Genomic DNA, 25,866 nt, shown 5'->3' with positions numbered 1-25,866 from the left:
TTTTCCACAAGAATCAGACGCCGCGAAAACCGAGCTGATAATACAAATTGCCCAAAGACAATTGAAGAAAGTAACCAGTGATGGTTGCTGCACGCTTCTTTTACGACGAATGCACGTTCCGTCGTAGGTTGGAGAGATGAGGTATATAAGTTAAACAATAGATTAATAAGATAATTGATATAACCTAACTTGTTAAAACAATAAATGAAAAGGCTTTCGTTAGCGTAAGCACAAGTACTTAACTACCGGAGAGCAAGTGACAACACTGACTAAGTCTAACTGACTCTTAACTAACTCTAATTAAATCTATGATGAGGACTCATATTTATATGGAACATGCCGTGATGGAGAATAGGATGATCTACGTCTATGAAGTGGCGTGATGTGTTTAATCCAATCAGGAAACGGCATCAGTGGTCCGACTCGGTGGCGTGATATAGTTCTAGGCCACTGGACTTTAGAACTACGTTTTTATACTAAAAACGTCGGTTTACTACAAGGGCAATGCGGATGCTACTATGACCATGACACATGTCGGGATAGTAAGCGCACCAATAATTATAGTGCACTAATGCTGCATTTGAGATGTTATTGCACATTCTCAAATTCGTGTCCGAATTTGCAACAACAACTACAAGGACACCTGGTTTCACCCAGAAGGCGACAACTCGACGTAAACAAGAGACGCACCACAATATACTGTATAAGGGAGCCCGAAAACCAGCAACGGCAGTTGTACCAAAGCTATCAACAACTGAGCACTTTCACGACACTCGGCCACTTATTTTGTTTGTTACATGTATTTAATTTATATGCAATAAAGACATATTTCGTTATTGAGTTTAACTTTCGTTCAAAATAACCATCTGGATTTAAATCTGATACTGGCACGCAACAATACACTACGGGGCAGAACATTTTGATCAAGGAGCAAAAATTGTCATCGGCTAAAGACAAGAAGATAAAAAAGTTTTTCCTATTATACAGGGGACCGTATACTATTCTTGAAACACAAGACAACAATACAGTAAGGCTAGGCGCAAATTGAGACGTAGGCGACGCAGCGCAGCGTAACACAGCGCAGCACAGTTTTTGTTATCTACTGGTTTGAACAGACGAGCGTAATTTAAGTTGCAGGGTAGGGCAGCGCAGTAATGCTCCTACGCCAGTCTGCGTCGCACAGTGTTTATGACATAGTTTCCTGCGAATGTGTAGCGCAGTTTTTCAACTTTTTCGACTTTTTCAATTTTTTTTACTAAGCTACATATTATGGAAGAAAACTTATTGAAGCAGTTCGACAATACAATGTCTTATTTGACACTAGCCATCTGGACTACATGAAGGCAAAATTGAAAAATAATATATGGAAAAATATTGTGAAAGATTTGAAATTTAAAAATGGTAAGAATAATTTATTATATTATTATTATTATTATTATTATTATATTATTTAAATATTTATTTTACTGTCATAGGTTAGGTATAATAAGATTTAGGTTAATAATGTATAATCTCATATAAAATCAGAGCTTGCGCTAATGGGTAGTTCTAACCAATGTGGGTAGTTCTAAATTGAAATGGGCAACTCTAAAAACCAATTTGGTCAGTACCAAAAATCGTGAATTTTCTGTATTATTGGAATATGTAATATTGTTTAATTTAAGTAGGTATGTATTTTATTTAATATTTTTTACACAAATGTTATCAATCCATTCCATAACATTTATTATCATATACACATAGAAGATTGTGTAATCTATATGATAACACGATGCAATACAGAAAGTGATAATAATGTGACCATTAAATTCGTCATGTTTTATGTTTATTTTACTAATTACTTAGACGAAGAAGTGACCAAGTGAAAGTGACGTGCGTAGCGAACATGGATTTAAAAAAGGTAAAACACTAATACAGTAATACTAACTTACTATATAGTATACCTACCTATTTAATTATTTAAATGGTACATACTAACATATTATAATTTATAAATATAAAGTAAACACATTTTTTTTTATTCTTATCCAGCAAATGTCACCATATTATTACTATTACAAGGATATAATTTGACATGTGGACCGTCACCAAAGGCTTCAATATTATTTATCATATTTAAATAATATTGAAGAATAAAGTACTTCCTACATTCAGTATGTACTATGGTATATATGTATCCATAGCACCCAATTTAAGCTTGCATTATCTTAGTTTGCTTATATAAGTTGATTAAATAGCTTAATTATTTATATAATTATTTCTTCTCTGCTTTTATTGTTAAATATTGGCATATTTTTTCGGTTCGAGTTTAAATGATGCTGTTTGCATGAATGGCTGTTATTAATATTAAGCGCACAATTTTATTTAAATGTTTTAATGTTTTATTATAAATTAATCAATATTTCAAAACTTGAATTTTAGAATAAAAAATTAGCCCCAAAAAGCAGTTCTGGTCTTATGAAAAAATGGCTTTATAAAAGTAAAAATACTGATCTTAACATAGGTATGTTAAATTAAAATGTTAAATAAATAATAGATTTTTACCTAATAATAGATAATTTAGTAGATAACTTAATTAACACCACAAGCGGCAATAGCACTTCAGTAAACAGCTTGGATAACACCATAAATACTGAGATTAGTGAGATTCAACAAAAGAACACAACTTTAGTTAATGGTAAATATTGTTTAGAATGTTTTTATAATATTTTAAATGTATTTAATAACCAAAACTAATAAAAGTAATACATATTTCAGACAGTAGTAGCAATAGCACTACAGTAAACAGCTTGGATAACACCATAAATACTGAGATTAGTGAGATTCAACAAAAGAACACAACTTTAGTTAATGGTAAATATTGTTTAGAATGTTTTTATAATATTTTAAATGTATTTAATAACCAAAACTAATAAAAGTAATACTTATTTCAGACAGTAGTTGCATTAAACATTTTCATTTTAAAGGAAAACATTTGATTCGTTGTGAGCCATGTTATGCAGAACAAGACATAGTAAAGCGATATAGTAATAATAAATCTAAAGTTCCTGCAATCGCTCAAGAGTATGGAACTAAATATCTTCTGAAAGTATTAAATGACCATCTGTCTACCACATATCACATAGAAGCGATTAAGGTACATAAGTATAAAACTTTAAATACTTCTGAAAAAATGGCCATAACTCCAATGGGAAAAGCAGTCAATCAAGCAAATGACAAATTGGCGAGGAAAATTGGCTGTCTTATGATTCATGTTTATAATGATGCTAAGAAACTTACACTATCTGCTTATTCTTTTCCCAGCCGGGTTATTGTATCACAAAAAGCAAATTTGTTTCAATTAAGTGGTGAAGTATCAAATAATATTGATGATAGTGAACTTCAGTATCTAACACCACACACTCATAAAGACCTTCTAGAATGTATTGTAGAAACTCATCAGTCATCTTTTGTGGAAGATATTCTTAATAATTCACTCGCATTGTCTTTGCGCTGTGATGGAAGTGTTCAAAACTCAAATCGATAAAATGTATGTGTTGATGAAATCTATTACACTAGAAGGAGAAGAAAAACTTTATTTTCTTGGTGCTGAAGAACCTGTTGAAAGGGGTGCGAAAGGTATGTGTGATGCTTTAAAAACAGCATGTGTTAAAAGACTTGGAAATGAAAATTTCAACAATATTTTGAAAAAAACATCTTCTCTAGTTACTGATGGAGCGAGTTCGAATGTAGTACAAAAATCTGGCTTGTGGACCTTATTAACAAATTTGAAAAAAACTGCATGTGGAACTGAAGTTATGAGCCCATTAATTACTTTATGGTGTGCAGCACACCGTTCAAATCTAGCATGGGAGTCAGTGAGTGAATCGGTTCCTGAAGTTAGTTTACTTTTTCAAAAACTTGTTGGTTTAACTACATTTTTTCGAAGATCTGGTTTGAGGACACGAGAATTGAAAAATATTGCTCTTGAGTATAACCTCAAATTGCTTCAACTTCCAAAAGTTTTTGAAGTTAGATGGTCTCAGTTTTCATATACGCTTCTTAATAATGTGCTGGTTTCATGGTCTTGTTTAGTCAATTATTTTAAAAATTCTTCAGATAAAGTTCATGTGGGCCATTTCAAGTTTCTTACTCATGAGTACAACATTCGCCTTATGGCAGTTCTGGCTGATGTTTTATACATTTTTTCAAGGTATCAACAACAATTGCAATCTGATGATTTGAATGTTATTTCAATGGATGAAAAAACTATGTACATCATTAATAAAATTGAAATGTTAAAGTCTACCCCACTTATAGGAGGTTGGGTTGAGGCTTTAGACAAACAAGTAGTTATCAATAAAGATGGTTCACTTACATTAAATTCAATAACTATAAAAAGTATAGAAATTCCACGTCATAAATCCCATCATAAGTTTGTTACACAAAATAGATGTCTTGCAGCAGTTAAACAAGAAATTGTATGTTCTCTTCAAGAATTTTTAAAACAAAGATTTTCTATTGATAAAAATTTACTGTCAATTATAAAACCATTTGTTGTACTATCTTTTGTAGCATGCATCAAAGATATTCATAATTTAATTGGCGCAGACATAGATTTAAAAGAATTTTCATTGGAGTATGATGAATTGATATCAATGGAAAATATATCTGAATTACGAAAAATGAACCTTATTAAATTAGTAAAAACATTATGTGGCTCAAAATATTTTCCAAATGTTTGTACAATGTTGGCAAGAGTGGCAGCTGCTAAACCTCATAGTGCTGATATTGAACGTTTGATAAGTGCCAGCAACTTATTAAAATCACCATTACGCTCAACTATGAATATTGAGACAGAAAACTTGAGCTTATATATAAATTATAATATGCCACCATTATACGGTTGGGATCCTAGGGACACAGTTTACCATTGGATGTCTAAAAAGAAACATCGAGTCCTCAAAAGAAGAAAAGGAAAGGAACAAAGTTATTTTAGTGGAGTTTTCTTTGAAGCATCTGGTAAAAACAAAATTATCAATAGTGACGATAGTGGCGAAGACACTGAAGATAAAAAAAAAAAAAATTTAATTTGTTATTATTATTAATAAATTATAATAAATAAAGTAATGTATAAAGTGTTTACATGTGTGGTCAATATATAGTTTGGTAAATAGTGGTAATTAAGCGAATTTAGCGAGCGACAAATTTACTTAATCTGCATCTACAAAAATATTAAAATGTTGGGCAGTTCTAAAATTTGCTTAGCGCAAGCTCTGTATAAAATTTCTATAAAATTCATCATAATTATATTATAAAATATATTATATAATAATAATACACTAGCTGTTATATATTACAATAATATTATATGGTATACTTAACATTCACTAGTCACTTCAATTATTTATATAATTAAATTGATGACTATTTTTACATATTTTCTTATCGTAAATTTTATTTTATTACACCAACTAGAAATATTATAACGATTCAAGAAAATATATAAATAGATGGATAGACCAATTAAATATACCTAACACACATAAACATTTTTCACAAAATTTATATTTTACATGTTATGTACAAAATTAGTTAGTATTTACCTCTAAAAACACTATCTTTTTGCCAAGGTACGCTTCTTACTGTATTGAAATAATGCGTAAACTTATTTCTCACCAAAAATACACTTGACCCACTTCTACTGTTGTTGTTACTTAATGACAGTAATTGATTATCTGGCATTTTATCAATTTCGCCCTGCACATTATTTGAAATTGTTATTTTGTTTTTTAAATAATTATGCAATACACAAGCTGCCTTAATTACATTATCCACACTTTCAATTTTAATTTCGAATGGTTTTCTAAAAACTCGAAATCGTGAAGCTAATATGCCAAAAGTGCATTCGACAGTTTGTCACGCTAGCGAAAGTCTATAGTTGAAAATTTTATTTTCAAAATTTCCCGTTATGTTTCTTTTTGAATAAGGTCACATGATATTATCACATAACGGAAATCCTTCATCTGCTACAAACACGAATGGTAATGTTTGATTGTAATCGTGTAACAATGCAGGTTGTGGAAGTTGTAAAGTTTGTTTATTCATTTTTCTTGCCAAAGCACCACTCGAAAAAATATTTGAATCACTATTGTCTTCCCATGGATCCAATATCAACACTTATGAATTTGTAGTGAGCTTCAACAAGAGCCATTAAAACCACAGAAAATGTATGTTTATAATTGTAAAACGACGAACCACTGTTGGGTGGTTTCTTAATTAAGATATGTTTGCCATCCAATGCGCCAACGCAGTGTGGAAATTGCCATATCTGTTCGAAATCTTTAGCTATCAATTTCCACATTTTTATTGTGGGTTGTGGTAAATATAATGTTTGCATTGTATTCCATATAGCAATGGTTACTTCATTTACTATGTTTGAAACCGTTCGATCACTCATTCTGTAACTGTACGCAATACTTTTATAGCTATCTCCTGATGCTAAATATCTGTAAATAAATATATTTTGCAAATTACAATAAATGCTAGGTATAGTTTTATACAAATGTAACATAACTTCAAACGTTCTTTAAAAATATTTATAAAATATATTTTAACATTTTGTGGTTGCAGGTGAAACTGTGAAAGTCACATGGGCGAAATTGAGAAGTTGCCACAGAGATGCTCTCCGGAGACAGAAAAGATGCTTTAAAAGTGGAGCTGCAGCTGAAATAATAAAACAATGGAAATGGAATATTTGTTGCCGTACATGGCAAATAGAAAACGAAGTTCTAATGTACTAGATAGCGAAGACGAAGATAATTTTATACAAGGTGAAATAACAGGTACAGAACAAATATCAGAAAATAATTATGATATAGAAGCACCAACATTAGAAAATAATAAGATAATGAAATACTCGTACACAAAAATAATGAACATGATATAAACGTAGACGCAACAGAAGATTCTGTTGAAGATATGACAAATACTACATCATCATTGGCGTTCGAGAAATCGGGTTTTAAACAACCACTCAAAAAAAAAAAGATGACATAACTAACTTACTCCAGCAATCAATAGCAAGCCGAGAACAAAGGGCAAAAGAGAGAGCGCTGGAACGTAAGTGATTAGAGGATTCGAAAATCCCAAATGGTCCATTGTACCATTTTTTCATGTCAATGTACCACACTACACAAAAATTGTCACCAGCATCTCAATATTTTTTATTCATAATATTTTTTATTTTTTATAAAGCGGTTTCAAAAGCCGAGGCTAATCTCTTGAATATTTCAACAACATTTCAACAAACAATCCATGAGCAACCTCGGTCTACTGCTGCGTGGAGTTATGAACAGAACTCTTTAAGTTCTCACGAAACTTCTTCGTCTGACACTTATTACGTGAATACACAAACTTGTGAAAATAGTAACAACATGGTAAATTATATTAACAATTTTTCTGAATGAATTAGTTTGAGTTACTTCATTTTTATTTTTTGGTTATATCAATAATATTTTATGTACTTTTTAATAATTTAAAAAAAAGTATAAGTCTACTTAAATATTGTGTATATTATTAAAAACACACATATATATATATATATATTTTTTTTTTTTCATAATTAATGCGAATTAACTTTATGATATAGGTATGTATGTATTTTTTTTTTATTTGAATTTTTAAATAAATATTTAAAAACTTACCTTAAGAACACAGCGAGTTTTTCTTTAGGATCAATAGGTCTTTGAGCATTACACCCTTCAGAAAAAATAGTATCCTTTATAATATGGAGAACTTCATGAAATTGACATCTATTTAAGCGGAAGTAGTTAGTAAATTGTTTTTCAGATAATTCCGTTGTCAAAACAAATTCTCCGTGACTTTCTTTTTTTCATAAAATCACTATTTCGCGATTTTTATCGTTTAATTAAAGAATATAAAACCAGTTCATCCAATTCCTCATCAGAATCGGATTCCGAACTTAAATCTAACTTAAATAATTCGTGAGCCATCATGTCTCAAATGTTTTCATCGAATGAGTATACGCAACTGCGTTGAAATACTGTGTAGTAACTAGTAATATTCGCTCACACGGGTCACGCAGTTCGGTCCTACGCTGCGCTGCGTCGCCTACGTCTCAATTTGCGCCTAGCCTAATAGTGCAAGAAGGAGACCAGGCAGTGACGTATAACGTAAAAAACATCAAACCGTATATAATACCAAATCCGGACATAATCCAATGTCCTGATAATCTGATATAAATAACTCTACAATTATATGTATATATTAATGGTTTAAAAAAAAATATATATATATATATATATGTTGTGTATTATGTGTTGTATCTATGTTGCGGTAAAGGGATAATAAGAATAAATAAAGTATTTAAATATTTGTGTATCAAATTATTCATATTTCAAGCGATAACCATGGAACCGGACCGATTAAAAATTGTATCATTATTCGGTGAAGACCATTATACTAGTGATGAGGAAACCATACAGCATCAACAAGCTATGAAACAACGACTACGCGAAGCTTTCGGATCAGATAGCGAATCTGACACATTAGAACTCGGGCATACTGACATAAGCGAAGACGAAGGAAGCTTAGAAATTTCCTACATAACTCATCAGGAAGCTAATAGTGACGATAAGAACAAGCCTAAAGACCTACATGAAGCTAAAAACATAAATACTCAATCTGTCAGGAGAATACAGGTAATCCAACCAAGGGTAAAAACTGTGGACCAGCAAAAGGCACTAGCCCAATACCAACGACAAATCGCCGCCAGAATAACTAAGGGCCAGACACAGAGCCACATACAATTACCTGAATCTATAATAATAACCAACAAAGTTGGCCAACCGGTGAAGCTGAAAGAAGTCGATATTGTGAAGGACGAAAACGAAATCATGCGAGAAGCAGATAGGGCTATCCATGATAAACACATTATCGAAACTATTATGCACGTTATACGTCACCACCTAGAAAACCCAAAGAAGACACTTGAACACGCACCGGAGGAACCAGTCGAACTAATCCAACAACCAATCACCACAGCTGCTGTCAGTAACATTCCAGTGATTCCTAACACTACCATGAGAAGAAAAGAGAGACGGTAAAAGTGGTATCAAAAGAAAGTATCAAAACCTTCCTGAATGGTATATGTCAGTACCATATTCTTTGTATATTTGTTCTTGTAAATAATGTAAATGTTACGTATTTCTTTTATTGTCATCTTTGATTATTTTTTTTTATATGTATAGTTCCAAAGAGACCATAAAAGAAAAGTGGACTATGTAACGATTATTTACTGGATATAGCCAGTATCTCTCCATAATAACTAACAATCATCATAATAGAGCGCGCTATTCCGCCACTATAATATACCCCTGATATGTACTGTGGTTTCCCGTATGCTGAGTAACTTACTCTACATACGAACGGCGGAGCTCATAGTACATACCCAATAACGCGAACTCGACAACAGTGTTTTCTACGCTTAAGAACCCAGCTAAGATTCTCTCGGAATAATGAGCTGCCAGGTTGTTCGTAGGCATTGCTTTGCCGCCTAGTAATATAGGCTGGTTAGCAAGAGCTACATCGAACTAGCCGGGCTCACCGGAGAATAAGTTGTGGTAATTAAGTGAGTCTTAATTCTCCGTTTCAATCGCGACCGTCGGGAAATAACATCATTATCGAGTGTCAATCGCCGCCCGTCGTTTTCTATATAATATGTTAGTGTGCGTGTGCGTGTTAGTGCTCTGCACGGTCCAAGTTATTGTGGACTGGACCGGACCAGATAATAATTCATAGACTGAAACTAGACCAGACTGAATTATGATTTAACAATGTGAACCGAACCAAACCGATTGCTTTTGTTTAACATATTGAGCAGACCGGACCAGACTATTTCATTTTTTAAACAATTAATAGACCAACCCGAACCAACTTAAATTTAAGTAAGACCAGACCGGACCAGACTAATTTTTTTTTTTATATATTAGACCGAGTTGGACTGATTTTTCTTGATATTAAGACCAAACCGGACCACTTTTTTTTTTCAATTATTTCATTACAATATCATAGTTTTCTTTTATTAATACTTATTACTTCATCATCAGCGTTTAAAAAAACTTTGGTTCGCGGACTCCTGGGGGATAAGTTGGTTTATTTTCTTTGCATATATATATATTTTTTTTTTAATTTTGTTATATTATGATATTATGTATATCTTCTTCTTATTTAAAATGTGATATAAGTTGTTATATTTATTCTATACCTAATATTTTAATTAGAGTTTATAATAAATAAATTATGCTAAAATTACTGGGAAAAATAACTACAGTAAGGTACAGAAAAAATAACTATTAATTACTATTCTCAGTTACACCTGTCATACGGTTCTTTAGATTTATTAGTTAAAACAAAGTAGATTTGAATATTGATAATTTGTGTACAAACTGTATGAATAGAATATTGAAAGCCATTATATTGTGTACTTAAGTAAAAAATGTGGACTAACATAGTAGGTAAGTCAAACTGATCATAAAACTTGTCCCACGACACTAGATATCAACATTTTTTTGTTACCTACTGTACTTAAGATATTAGAAAAAACTTATTAGGTATTTAGGTACCAACAAAATAGTTTAAATAAATAGGTATATTTTTACTTATAGTTGTACTATAGTTTTTATAAGCTATAAACTATAATATAAATAAATAAACAAGTACCTTAGACTTGACTAGGTATACAAATGATTGTTATTTAGATTTAGTATATTTCAAAAAAAATATAGGTATAATTATATTTCAAAAAAAGATTTACCTAATCATATATTAAAGTATAAAATAAAAAAAAAAATACAACGCAGAGTAAGCTTAATAGGGCGATAACACATCAGTAGTTACTAGTTAGTACCGAAATTAACAACATAATTTATTAGCTTTATACAACAATAACTATTAACAGAACAGTTAACACTAATATATTATGATTCCTTAGTGGCTTAGTGGCAAAAAAGATGATGGTTACTTTTGGGAATAATAATTATTTAAAAACAATATAGCATCCACTGTTGATCCATCCAGACAACTTCTACGTTCTTCAATCACTCTACCAGCTACGCTGAAAGATCTTTCGCTACTAGCACTAGAAGCTGGAGTAGCTAGTATCTGTCTAGCCAGTTTTGATAAATATGGATACCTGGACATTTGTTTGGACCAGAAATCTAGTATATGAACATCACCCACATCAAAACTTTCTTCTCTATAATTTTCTAGCTCTTTTTTATATCTCTCATGAATATCATGATCTGTTAGACTGTCTTCCCATTCGGAAAACATGGATGATGATGGTCTATTTGAGTTATCAAAATGTGTTTGTATAATGGTAGTAGTATTTAATTCGTTGTCTTTAGTTTCTAACTCTAAAAGTTTTTTTTCGATATTCTTTATTATCCGAGAACGTTCACCAGAGTCTTGAGAAAACATTTTCAGCATTTTGAACTTGGGCCAAAGAAATACAGCAATTTCATGTTCCTCTCTAAGTTGAAATTTTGAGTCTAAAATCTCCAATGCTCTTTCTCCTAATATTTGCATTATACATTCAATATTTAATTCACCATCATCATTGGAAGGATTCTCAATGTTGGCATATTTCAATAAATTATTTTTAATTAGACATTTGTATAATGCTACTTTTTGTATGGTTGGTTTTTTGTCTCCTTCGAGTTCATCAGAAGCATTTTTAAAAATCTTCAAAAATTCAATGAGATTTTGTAGTAGTTCAGTATTTATATTTTGAATGCGGCCAAAATATTCACCATGGATTCTAACTATTTCAGGTAAAGTTTTATGAACGGACTGTAACATAAGTAAGCATGTATTCCACCTTGTTTCAACTTCTTGAACCAAAACTGTAGATAATTCACTATTTTTTCCTGAACTCTTCATAAATTTAACAAGAATTTTACACTCTGTCATTAAATTTATTATTGGCTCCAAGGGCTTCGATCCATTATCATTTTCTTGTGATAAAAACTTCAAATCAAAAAGATTTCTTAACACGGTATTGATCAAGTGTGCACAACAATTTAAACGATTATAGTTTCTAAGAGCATTGATCATATTTGATCCCTGATCAGTGACAAAAGTTATGTGTTGCATTAAATCCAAACCATCATTTTTGTCAGCATCTTCAGATAACTGAGTAAAGAATTTACTCATAAATTTTTTATATTTTCACCAGTTTTAGATTCTTGGGATGGATATTGACCGGTGTACAAAAGACGATTATTTAAAACCCAATTTTCATCTATATAATGTAGTGTTATAGACATATAATTATGCTTTTTATAGTTGTCTGTCCACATATCACAAGTTGAACTACAATAATTATTTTTAATCAAACTGTATATTTCGGAAAATAATTTTTTTCTTACATCAATTGTTGTTTTGATTATATGCCTAGAGACAGTAGTCGGATGTGGTATAATATCATTTATATCCGAAACTCCATACTTAGCACCAATGTCCAAAAAAAATTGGCCAATTTCAAGAAAACCTTTACCTTTGATTGCCATCATAGGTCGTAAATCTAGACTACAATACTTAACACATTTCTCAATCGCTTCATCTTTTACTAGTGTTGGCAGAATTTTGGATTTTTTGTTAGTCAATTTTCCATATACTTCAATGGTATTCTGAAATGTATTTTTTGTGCATTTATGTCGTTTGAGAGTAGCTGTGCTAGATTTCTTACCATAAAGTTCTTTGCATAAAAGGCAAGCAACAAAATCAGTGGGAGTATGATTAGGAGAATCTTGATCTTCAAAATTCGGTATATTATGCATAACTACATTAAATTTTGTCCAAACCTCACTTTTTCCATTATGTGGAACAAGAATGAATTCATCGCTGCCACTCACTAACTTACGTTTAATTGCAATTTTTGAATATTGCAAACCTGAAGGATGATCTTCTATTGAATGTGAATCAAAAGATGATACAGCAGAAGATGCAAATGAAATAGTTTCCGATGAATTTTCAACTAAATCATCTAATATTTGTGTACTTGTACTTGGCAGTAAAAAGTCCATTGAGTGGTCAAAATTTGATATTGGTGAAACCGATCTACTGTTTGAATCAAGCATATTTCTAATTAATTGAGAATCATTCATGACCTAAAAAAATTGTATTAATTAAAAAAGTGAATTTGTGTACAATGTTAAAATACTAAGTGTTCATCTGATATTATAGATGTACTTTAAAAAAAAAAAAAAAAAACATAATATTATAGTATTTTCATTTATAGGATTGATATATTGTAAAATAATTTAAACCACAAAATATACTCAGATGAGTGCTTATATATTTACATATTTGATGTTATGAGAATTATAAACACAATGTTTTAGAATTATTGGTGGGATGATAAGAATATAAAAAGTTTGTGTAAGACTTTTGTCACAATTAAAAAACAAATAGGTACATTCTACATATTATAAATTATTTAAATATCTATAATTCAGTTACCTTTTTCTAATATGAGTATACTATAAAATAATGAAATAAAAATAATGGTTCAGAAATAGGGTGTATTTGATTTAAATATAACTAAAATGAAAAAAAAGATGAATAATCCATGTTTGATGAGAAAGCAGGTAGTAAAATATTTTTACTTAATAATGTTTAAGGTAATACACTAATATTTTGCATAAATAGTTACTAAAAAATCTATTTTTTCCTTATGAGAGCTATTGCCAAACAATATAAGTCTTAAAATGGTTTACCAAAGTGCAAATTATAATAATATAACCTAAACAATTTAGGCAAATTTATATTAAGCATACTCAGTTCTTAAAAACATTAAAGGAGTATGATAATTTACTACTATCAGTTAAGTAAAGAGAATTTTTAGGTTTTTACATATTATATTTACTGGCTTTATGCAGGGCAACAAAGATAAAAATATGTGGACAATTTATCTATTATAGAGTTCTAAGAAAATTTATTTTGTATATTAAACCATATTTTAGAGATTGGAGAATATTCAGTCCATTTTCAACATTTTGGAAAGTTATATTATATTATTGTTCATAAAAAAGTCATATATAGTATTAATTAATTTCTCGAGTTGTGATTTTCTCATCGCAGGCAAATATTTTATTTGATTTAAGTTATAAAATTTTTCAGTTTCTTTTTTGCAATCAAGTAAATACCTTATATATTATGTTTTAAAAACTGTTTTTCATTTAATTTTATGAAGTATGAATTAATTGTTTTATATATAGCAGAGTTTAAATATTTTACCAAAGAAATATGCATGTAAATGCATAATATTTTAAGGTTTATGATTGATTTTTAAGTTTGAGTAAATTATGAATTTTATTTTTTATATTTTTATAACATGAGGTGCAAAGGTAACAAATAACAAATTTTACACGTTTGAAAAATATTAAGAGAATATTTTTGTTTTTTTTCCAGAGTACTTGTATATTAAATTTTTAAGAACTTTAAAATCCACTCTAGTTATAAGTAATATTGGAAGTTAATTGTTATCACTTAACCATGCACTTTTCTTTTTTTAAGACATTTTAATACCTACAACTTTATTATAATTTTTTTTTATCTTAATTTAAATTATAGTTAGTAAAATTATCAAAAGCATTAACCATATAACAAGATAGTTATAATACAACTAATATCATAGATTAGACTAGGTTATAGCATATAGTGTGGCACAAATATAATTTACAATTTTACAATAATATAATATAATGCAATCATGTGTGGTCTCAATCTTAAAAACATATAACAGAAAATTTGAATTCAGTTAATCCAAATTTGTGTTAGATTAAATATTAACATTAGAGTGAATATTAATCTATTATCTCAATTAAATGTAATATTATTTAGATAATTTCATAGGTAATCAAATGGTTGAAACTATGTGTTATTTTTATATTTTAATTTTCAAGCAATTTATAATATAAAAATATAAAATATGAAAACTTTAAAAATATCAATAATAATCTACAAAATGTACTAGATAATGTTCTTACCATTAAATTTGGTATAAAGTATAGGTATATATAGTAAGTTAATTCACTTAAAACACAAAATTGGTTCTGCTTAGGTACCTACTACCTAGTCTAAATTTGCCAAGCTGTATGTTTTCAAGACGGAACCCTTGTGATCTTATAATAATTTAATTGAAAAGTGTGCAGGTGCATTGATATCAGACGATAGACATATTTTAAACCCTATATTTTATGTATTATAGGTTATTTATTTAGTTTATATTATGTGACCAATTAAAACAATACTAATTAAATATCATAAAATACCTAAGTAGTTAACAAACAATGTTTTTATACAAGATAAAATCATATTATTTCGTTAAATATACATAATATAATATCCACCTAACGGCTATCAATAAACACAATATTTTAAATAATTTATTAAAATGTACCTATGTACCTAATAGAATAAGTAATTAGTAATTACTATTAAGTACTTACCAAAAATTTCAAAATCCTGAATGCACTGTATTAGAATATCAGATGTCAAAATAATATAATTGTATGACGTATATTCGTTTTATAATAAATGTCGTCTGTGTTCCGTGTGGTTTGTCTTCAGGACACAAATGACATTATGGCACAACCGTCTCGCCGTCGTCACTTGTAAATTGTCAGGCGTTGATCGTTGATCGGTCGAAAAATAAAGATAACAATAATAATTCGATATGTTCGATATTAATATTCCATATGTAAAATATTTATTTATATATTTTACTTGGAATTTCGAATAACATACTTTATCATTTATAACTGTAGTCTGTAAGATTCTATAGATATATATAGTTCGCGGGAATCGACAATATTGTACATAAGAAGTAAGTAGATACATATTACATAACGTTATAACTCGATGTTTTATTTATAGTTACTATTTATAGCTAACAATTTCAATTATTTATTGTTGTTATAAAAGTTCAGCTCAAGCCTCTAATTATTCTGTTTTCTTGGAAAACCCGAAAATAATATAAAATACTTGAAATATAATTCTTGCTAAATATAAAAATGTACATCTAATGTGGATCATAACGGGACCGTAGACCGGACCAATATCGGAATCGGTCTTAAACCTGGACCGGACCAAGTCGAAATTAAATAACATTATTTTTTATTCGACCGAACCGAACTGTAACACTAAATATTTTGATTGGGACTAGACCGAATATATTTTTAAATGTATTGAACTGGACTGAACCAAACCGTTGCTTAATTTTATATCATAGGACTAGACCAAATCAGACCATGGTCCGGATCGGTCCGGACTGGACTAATATAAACCGGACCATGCAGAGCACTAGTGTGTGTGTTCCGCCTGACGGAATTAGTTATTGTCGCCGCCACCACGCCGTATTCAAGGTCATCATTACGCGCACCTCAATACTTAGTTATTTTAAGAAACCAATATATCCACTGATAATTGTACGTACCCGTAATCATTTATCACTGTACGTATTATGTGTATTACTACTATTTAATTAATATATGTTATGCCTCGATATAGCTTTATATCTGCACGGTAGTTGTACATTTGTCTATATATGTTTAATGTCATACGACGTATCGTATGATATATTACTAACTTATATTAAATCCAAAATTGCATATGGTGATTATTCAATATTCATTGTATAATAATAATAATATTGTATTTGTAAGAATCTATTCTTAAATTATTTTTTTTTTTATATACAATAAAGGAAAAATTTATAATTATATAAATCGAATATATACATATAACATACCCCCAGCGTTAAACTGGAGCAGTCCCTGCGACTTCACTTATTACAATTGCAATTCCTTAACTATTATTACAAATTACAATTACTTAAACTACGGGTACACCAGTTACAATACCGCCACATGGTGTCGGAGCATTAGTTATGCTTAAACTAACTTAATTATACTTTTAAATCAAGGCAATACAATTGTTTTTTTTTTTTATATATAAACTTAAGTGTTAACTTGTTCATTACTTAAACTATCATCTGCTACTTCTGGACTATACATTTTTATATCCTTGATGCTCTAAAATTTTGTTCTTTTGATGCTTTTGATGCTCTGAACTTTTGATTTTTTATGCTCTTGATGCTCTGAACTTTTTAGATTTTCCGGTATTACTGATTCTTACCACTGATCTGCAGATTAAATAGTTGCGTTTCCTTTGCCAGATTATGCTCCGTTTCTTCCTCTAAAGCGAATACTAACGCATCGCTTAATTTCTTGGGACCTCGCGCTTTTAATAGTATCCGATATGAGTCTGGTAAGCCACTTATAAAAGCATTTAGTACCTGATTGTGTAACAACCTGTCAATGTCTGTTCCATTAACATAATCTCCTCCCTCCATTGTTACGCCGATTAAATCGTGTAGTAGTTGTTCCGTCTTATTATAATATTCTTGTACCCCTTCGTCAGGGCCCTTTTTACACGTGAGTAATTTCATGTGTGGCTGAGGTAGTTACTGTTTTGTTTCCGACATTTCCACTATATTTCTCCGGAACTCTTTGTAGGTCGTTATTTCCTTATACCATATTGACCTCAACGCTCTTCCTGATAACTTTATTATCAGTCCTTGCACTAGCATCTCTATCTGTTAGATAGGTTAGGTTGGATCGACCATATTAACTGCAAAATCGCATGCCCTTAAGAAATGATAAACCTAGTCGGAGTTTGTTCCATCAATATTCGGTACTACTCGCATTGCTACTTCGACGCTTACTCCAACCTTGGGTGATTCTACCTTAGAATCGGCGGCTATCGAATTTTGTTGGTCTTCCATTTTTCCTATTTGTAACTTTGGGTCTCTGTGATGTTCTGTCCTTTGTGTATATTGTTGATTTTTTCTCCTTGCTCGAGGCTTTGGACGCTCTGGATTTTCTGTCTTTGTGAGATTTTCTGTGATTTGACGATGATCTGGATGCTCTGTGTCTTTTCGCAGCTCTGGATGCTCTGCGTTTTCTGTGTTTGTCGCTTGGTATCTTAGAAAATACCTGGTTGACCCTAAAAGTTTGTCTATTTGCTCTATTGTCTTTCTTGCTTTACGTAAGATATAACTTGGTACATAAAGTTCCCCATTAGAGGGATCACTACTAGAACTATTTAAATCTATTAGGTCTAAATTAATTAATGATTTTGCCAACAAAAAGGCGAGAAAACATAATTTCTTGATTTAATTTCTATGTTTGTGTTAATAAAAACTTTTGATGCTATAAAGATATTAAGTGTGCTTATATATTTTTTAAATGTACAATGGTTTTTTCTATTTGAATTTACTTTAAGGATTCATTAATTTCTACCTATCTTCAATTTTACCAACTTTATCTGTCATGGAAGTTATTGAATAATTTAAATATTTAATTACCATGATGGAAAAATGTATGCCATTTATAAATGTAATAAATGTATCTATAATGAGTGTGTATTTATTTTGTTACTGGTGTGTAATATTTTTTAATAAAATATTTAAGATATAATGATATTATATGAGTGTTATAGTTAAAATGTTAAGTAGATAAGACACTTTTGTTGAATACATAAACTCTCAAAACGTCTGTCTTCTAAAAAGGGCCTCTAAAATATTTTTGAACCGGGGCCTCAAAACTGTAGTTGCGGCACTGCACCTGACCTTAAGTCCGACATGCGCTAGCAAGAAGTTCCGATTAGATTTTGTAGAGATAAATTATTATTATTGAATAGAATTTTTTTTTTTAAAAAAAAAAAAACAATTCAAGCAGTAGGTATTAAACCCAGAATTAAATTGCTATGAATTAAAATTAATTTCACCCTTTTTAATAAAAATAATATTCAAATAAGACAGGGGCGTTCTCAGGATTTTTCTATGGGGGGGGGGGGGGGTTCTGAAAATTTACTTGAATTTCACAAACATATAATATCAAAAGTAGAAAAACGTGTATTACTAAAATGTAAGAAAACAAAGATCCTTGGGGGGGATCTATCCCCCATATCCCCCCCCGTGAGAACGTCCCTGAAATAAGACACACTATAATTCAGTCGTCCCAAGTAATTAATAAATTAATAATAAACTCAAATAAATAAAACTATTAAAACTTACAAAACGATGTATGATAAATACCGCTGCATTCTGATTGTATTTATACTCGATTGTTATTGTTTACCGCTTGATAAGAATGTCGTTGATAAAAGTGCAGCTGTGACAGTCGGCTCGTCCCACTGACCCACTCGTTCGGTGGCGTTGTCCTTGACCCCTCCTCCGACCATCCATACCGGGATGAAGACTGCTCCCTGACGGTAACGATGTGTATCACGGCGGCGGCGATTTTCTGACGAACGGGCTACTCCCAGGCGCACAGGGCGCTATTTCGTTATTTTAAGTACGAGTGCTTTGAACGGGTTGCCCCCACGGCGGCTAAGACGCGACACTGTGTATGTTATCCCTATCCGACCTTGGCGACGTGTGGCTATGCAACGATGTCGGCGGCGCGTATGTTATCTATAGTACACTTTATTATTTATTTATTTTCAACGGATCAATTGATCCAATTACAATAATTTAGAATAATATAGTTCATAACTGAAATGTTAGAATACAATAATAGCACAGTAATAATACAATAATAATAAAACTATACAACATATTTAAATACGAAAAATGTGTTTTACATAATTATTAAATAATTCAATGGAATTAAAATTAAATAAATCAATTTTTAAATCATTTGCTATTGATATTATCCTATTCATAGAAGAAGCAGAACCATAATTAGTTTAGTAAAAACATAAAACATAGTATTTGATCTAGTTCTACACTGAGGGACATAAAAATTGAGAAAACTTAAAATTTCAGGGCAATCTATGTAACCTATGACGAGCTTAAATAAAAATTTCATATCATATATTTTTCTTCGTTCAGATAAACTACCAATATCAAAATAATGTAATAGAGGTTCATAAGCAGAATGAGGAATACGGGTTAAATTGCATTTGAATGCAATAAATCGAAGGAAACGGTTTTGGATATTATCTAAACATTGAATTTGATAGTTTAAATAAGGCGACCAAACGACAGTGTTGTATTCCAATTTTGATCGGACTAAGGTAGTGTATAATGTTTTGAAAACAACAGGATTAGTGAAATCCTTACAATTTCTTGTAATAAACCCTAGAATCATTGAGGCTTTCCTAACCGTATGTAGTAAGTGTTTATTATATGTGAGTGCAGAATCAAATATCACACCTAAATCACTAATATCATGAACACGTGACAATTGAGACAAACTAATATTATAAGATGCTATAAGTGGATCCCTAGATCTAGTAAAAGACATAATTTTACATTTATCCATATTTAACGGTAGTTTATTAATAGTACACCAATCCAACAATATATTCTAGTCATTATGTAATAAAATTGCATCATTATGGGAATATATTTGACGAAATAATTTTAAGTCATCGGCAAAAAGTAGTTTTCTTGAATGTAAAAAATTTAAATCATTAATAAATAATAGGAATAATAAAGGAGCTAAATGAGAGCCTTGCGCAACACCGGATGATACAATAAAAGGATTAGATTTGAAACTTTTATACTTTATAATTTGTTTCCTGTCTGATATATAGGATGAAATCCACGAAAGAAATGGGTCCTGAATACCCATGTTATACAGTTTAGATATAAGTATAGAATGGTTTACCTTATCGAATACTTTAGAAAAGTCTGTATAAATTACGTCGACTTGGGATCTAGAAGCAAAGGCGTCTAATATGTATTTATGGAAGATTAAATGATTAGTAGTTGTTGATTTACCACTTATAAAACCATGTTGGTCTTCACATACTAATTGAGATAACAAAGGAGTAATTTTTTTTGATATAATTTACTCAAAGATTTTTGGAATTATTGAAAGTAGACTGATTGGACGATAATTTGTTATACTAGATACATCACCACCCTTTGATATTGGTGTAATATAACTTGTTTTCCAGACGGCTGGAAAAGTACCAGTAGACAGAGATAGATTATATAAATACAACAGCGGAATAGTTAATACGAATTTACAGTTTGAAAAAAAAATACTGGGAATCATATCTGGGCCCGGGTTAGATTTATAAGTAATTGTATCAAGTTCGTTTAAAACATCAGTAATATTTAAGAGTACAGAAAATAAGTTTAAATCAGAGGTGAAAGACGGCGAAAATATAGAAGGATCTGGAATAGTTGTGACTATACCTGAACTGACATAGACATTAGCAAAATAATGAGCAAAACTACAAACTATTTCCTCATCACCACATATAGACTGGTTTTCATAAGTCATCGAAGTTGGTAGTGAATTGTTAGAACGTTTATTACTTATAGATTTCAAAAATTGTTTAGGATTTGATAATAAAGAGTTTTGTGTATCTGTTATATATATACTATAATCCGCCTTGGACTGAAATTTACATTGAGCTTGAAGATTAGAAAAAATGTTATAATTAATTTGAGTAGGAGATTGTTTATATAATTTGTGAGCAATTTTTTTTTAAAAACTAAATCCCTCAATATAGAGCTAAACCAAACTGGGTACTTACTTATATATACTTGTTTTTTTGTACAATTTTTATCAAGAATTTCAAAAATGATATTATAGAAACTAGAGACAGCAGTGTTTAAACATTGGTCCTTAAAAACTACTGGCCAATCAATGGATGCTATCTGTGACTTAATAACATTAAAATTACATAGAGAAAATCATATATAAATTCATTACATTGTAGGGGAATAAGGTTTACACCAATAGGGAAGGTAATAAGTAGAGCTGGGTGATACATATAATCGATTGGTAATAACGTATCCATCTCACACGAAACTAAAATATCGGTTGAATTTGATAAAATTAAATCAAGTATAGAATTCTTACGATTTTTTATTGTATTAAATTGTTGAAGATTAAGATATGAAAAATTTCCTAATACGTTTGTTTCTAAATTTGTATATTTAAGTGAGTGAGGGACAATATTGTTCTTAACAACCGACCATTGTAGACCAGGAAGATTATAATCTCCTAATAGAATAATTTTAGAATTACAATATTGACTTAATACATTATTAACAATATCTATAGGTATGTGAATTATTAACATTAATATCTGATTTAGGTGATATATATACAGCGCCAATTAATAATATTAATGAGCCTATTGATAATTTTACATATAATTGTTCGATATATTATCTTTAATTAGGACACGACTGGAATGCAGATGACTTTTGATCGCAATTAGAACGCCACCTCCTCTAACTGAAACATTCACATTATCGCCGATGAGACTTCCTCTATCACAACGATAAATTGAATAGTAAGGTAATAGACCGAGTTCGTTATCATTAGTTTCTTTGTGTAGCCAAGTTTCCGTTAAGATAATAACATCATAATCGTACAATTTAACATTACGAGTAAAAACAGCCAGTTTGGTGTTAATACCGCGAATATTTTGATAATAGAACGTTAACTTATTGGAATTTGCACATGATTCCTGCTGTTTTTTGACACGGTAGGAATATTATTAACATATTTAATGAATAAATCAGTTTCACCAGTAGATTTTCTATTATTCAATTCATCCAATATTGATTTGAAATGGTAACGCTGAAGTAAAGTGCGATCAGTGGAAAATTTTATATGTTTAAATTTGTCACAGTGACTTAATTTATTTTGTTTTTTTTATACAGTAAAAACATCATGCTGGTTTTGTAATGTAATTCTAATAGGACCACACTGATTTGAGACCTTTTCAAGTCGAAGTATATTTGATGGAATAATTTCATAAATACCAATTTGCTGAAATATTTCAAGAATAGACTGCATTTCATTGGCAACAGAGTGAGGAAGATTTTCAGGTACATTAAAACAGTGTTGTGTACGTCTACACGACAATTTAAATAAAAATAATAAAGTACGCTTGGCGAAATAACCGACTATATCCTTTATTTACAACCACATAAAACAAAATAATTTTACACGAGTTTGGAGGTTCGGACTGATGTTCTGCTACAATACGACTACTTCCCCCTGGTGACGAGCGCGGACGGCTGCCCCGCTTGTGGCTACTCAAAACTGTCCACTCAGCGGAATGCCATAGGCTGTCGCAACGCTCGTTCCCACGGGTACTTGGGTACATATATATAGATACATATACAATAAGAAACTGCTTACATACTACTTCTAAAGGAAATGGTTTATAACAACAGATTACATTTCGACTTCGAGCTTGTCGATCACTAGTTTCAGAATAAGTTTCTTCAGAAGCAATATTGGAGGGTCTTGCTTCTAAGATAGATAATCTAGACCAGCGGTTCTCAAACTTTTTTTTTCGCGTACCACTTAAGTATATTATCAATCAGTCGCGTACCACTGATGATTAAAAATAGAACAATAAAAACTTTATATAGTTATATTTATTAGTGTTTAAAAATTAAGATATGAATTTAATAACAAATTTTCAATGAGACCCATGGATTTGTAGATTTAATATTAGCGATGAAATATCTGGTTCAGTGTTACTTAATTTTAAGCGTAAATTTGGTTCGAGATTCAGTTTGTTTCGAAACTTGTTTTTTACTTCGATCATTGAGGAGAATCCAGTTTCGCAAAGATAAGTGGTTGTGAGTGGTAATAAAAATAACAATGCTTTTTTAGACAGCAACGGATATTCGTTTTTTATCTTTATCCAAAACTCACCCAATTCTAATTTAGTAAATTCCATTTTCAAACTTTCATCACATGACAATTCTATCAAAGACTCTTTTTCATTGTTTGTTAGTGTCTTAGGAATATCATCCAAATCCAAAATGAATGGGTTTCTTATCCAAAAAAATTCAGAATAATCTTCTTTAAAATATTCTTCAAACGTTGTTTTTAGCATTTTGCAATGGTGTCTTATGTTTTTTACGAGATCAGCTTCCACTTGAAGTTCATGTTCTGTCACAAATTGTTCCAAATTAGGAAAAGACTGTAGGTTTTCATTCGAAACATTATTACTTATCATTTCAATTATCTTAAGAAATGCCTTAATTTTGTCATTCATTGAAAATCTGTTTATTGATTTACCTTGTAAACTTAAATTTAATACATTGAGACGATTGAAAATGTCTGATAAGTATGCCAATGTTGTTATCCACAGGTTATCTGTCAATTTATCTTTGAGTTCAAAATTAGTCTCTCCTAGGAATAACTGAACCTCAGAATGTAGTTCAAATAACCTGCTAAGCATTCTTCCTCGAGAGAGCCATCTAACTTCCGTATGTAAAAGCAATTGAATGTGATCACTTCCCATTTCGGAACACAGTTTTGTAAATAAACGAGACTGTAGAGCCCGAGATTTAATAAAATTGACTACCTTTATGGCTTCCTGGAGTACTAGTTTAAATTGTTCTGGCATACGTTTTACTACTAAAGCTTCCCTGTGGATGCTGCAATGTATGAAAGTACAATTTTCTGTAACCAATTTTATTTTAGTCGCAACACCTCCATGTTTACCTGTCATAGCTCGAGCACCGTCAGAACAGAAGCCAACACACTTTTTCCAGTTTAATCCATTTTCAACAAAAAAGTGGTTCAACTTTTTAAATATTTCGTCAGCGGTAGTTCGTGTTGATAGTGCTTCACAAAATAAAAAATCCTCTTTAATTACAGTTTGAAATACATACCGCACGTAAACCATAAGTTGAGCATAGTTTGATACATCTGTACTTTCATCAAGTTGTATGGAAAAAAAATCACTATTTTTCACTTGATCAATTAATTTTTCTTTAACGTTTAATGCCATACTTTCAATCCTGCGGCGAACTGTATCATTTGACAGTGATATCATATCAAGTTGTTTAGCTGACGGAACACCTAACATACAAGTTACCATATCTTTTGACGCCGGTAAAATCAGTTCTTCGCCGATGGTATGAGGTTTTCCACACTTCGCTATTCTTAAGCTCACTAAGAAAGATGCTTCCACTGCTTTTTCAGTGCTACCGCTAAAAGATGATATAATTTTCTTCGTGCTTTTCATCTCTGACAATTTTCGAACGAAATAGTCCTTTGGTTTGTTTTCTAACGTCGAATGTTTTGTAGAAAGGTGACGTTTTAATAAGGACGGTTTCATACATTGGTTAGAAAGAATTTCAAAACAGATAACACATTGAGGCCGAGGCTCATTGCTTACGTCTATGACCGTGAATCCAATATTAATGTACTCAGGATCATATTTCCTTAAACATTTTCTTATTTTCATAGGATTATTCACATCTTGACTTGCGCTTTCCAACTTTGAAGCAGAACTTACTGGACAGTTTTCAGACGTAGATTTATTGTCTGTTGCTCTATTTAGCCACTTATCCATATTTTTACTTTTTTAGTACTGATATAAAATAATGTACGAAAATATGTATAATGTACGAACGTAAATATTTAAAGAGATAAACTCGACTGCTTACGTTGACTAACACCAACAAACTAAACGGCCGAAGAGAAAATATTTAGTACTGATATAAAATAATTAGATATATTGTAAAATAATCAGAATTTATATACGTACATATGCGATAAATATCAATGATTTTATACGATATCTTATTTATTGACGTATTTCCCGTGAAATCTAACCTTTATTATCTGAGTATTAAAAAAAACACATGACGTTGTAAAATCATCGCTAAGAATCTAATATTAATTGTTTTTAATTTTCCGTCCTACCACCATGCGGCCTTCCGCGTACCACCATGTAGTCTTTCGCGTACCACTAGTGGTACGCGTACCACAGTTTGAGAACCGCTGATCT

The 25,866-nt window shown here is 30.7% G+C and overlaps 2 protein-coding genes across 2 annotated transcripts; one reads left to right on the top strand and one right to left on the bottom strand.

Annotated features, from left to right (window-relative positions):
- Nucleotides 1–2,457: 2,457 nt before the first annotated feature.
- On the top strand, nucleotides 2,458–5,087 carry LOC126554016 (uncharacterized). The gene is made up of 4 exons (XM_050209133.1): nucleotides 2,458–2,503; nucleotides 2,567–2,677; nucleotides 2,758–2,853; nucleotides 4,591–5,087. The coding sequence occupies exons 1-4, from the start codon at nucleotides 2,458–2,460 to the stop codon at nucleotides 5,085–5,087; spliced, it is 750 nt and encodes a 249-aa protein (XP_050065090.1).
- Nucleotides 5,088–17,731: 12,644 nt separating this feature from the next.
- Nucleotides 17,732–25,428, bottom strand: LOC126554011 (zinc finger BED domain-containing protein 5-like). Its single transcript, XM_050209128.1, has 3 exons — nucleotides 24,864–25,428; nucleotides 23,775–24,716; nucleotides 17,732–18,186 (listed from the first exon to the last, which is right to left on the bottom strand). The coding sequence occupies exons 1-3, from the start codon at nucleotides 25,426–25,428 to the stop codon at nucleotides 17,732–17,734; spliced, it is 1,962 nt and encodes a 653-aa protein (XP_050065085.1).
- Nucleotides 25,429–25,866: the final 438 nt, after the last annotated feature.

The sequence above is a fragment of the Aphis gossypii genome, unplaced genomic scaffold, assembly GCF_020184175.1.
Source record: "Aphis gossypii isolate Hap1 unplaced genomic scaffold, ASM2018417v2 Contig00401, whole genome shotgun sequence".
In the NCBI taxonomy this organism is placed as follows: domain Eukaryota; kingdom Metazoa; phylum Arthropoda; class Insecta; order Hemiptera; family Aphididae; genus Aphis; species Aphis gossypii.
The sequence above is the reverse complement of the archived record's forward strand: the minus strand, read 5'-3'. Positions and strand labels throughout refer to the sequence as shown.

Excerpts from the sequence above, each read along its gene's own strand:
- LOC126554016 (XM_050209133.1), top strand. The coding sequence starts at position 2,458 with ATGAAAAAATGGCTTTATAAAAGTAAAAATACTGATCTTAACATAG. Across the intron at positions 2,504-2,566 it reads AAATACTGATCTTAACATAG|ATAACTTAATTAACACCACA; the intron begins GTATGTTAAATT and ends ATAATTTAGTAG. Across the intron at positions 2,854-4,590 it reads GAACACAACTTTAGTTAATG|ACATAGATTTAAAAGAATTT; the intron begins GTAAATATTGTT and ends TAATTGGCGCAG.
- LOC126554011 (XM_050209128.1), bottom strand. The coding sequence starts at position 25,428 with ATGGATAAGTGGCTAAATAGAGCAACAGACAATAAATCTACGTCTGAA. Across the intron at positions 24,717-24,863 it reads AGTTCGCCGCAGGATTGAAA|AGGATTTTTTATTTTGTGAA; the intron begins GTATGGCATTAA and ends CTGTAATTAAAG. Across the intron at positions 18,187-23,774 it reads ATTTACTAAATTAGAATTGG|ACCTAATAGATTTAAATAGT; the intron begins GTGAGTTTTGGA and ends TAATTAATTTAG.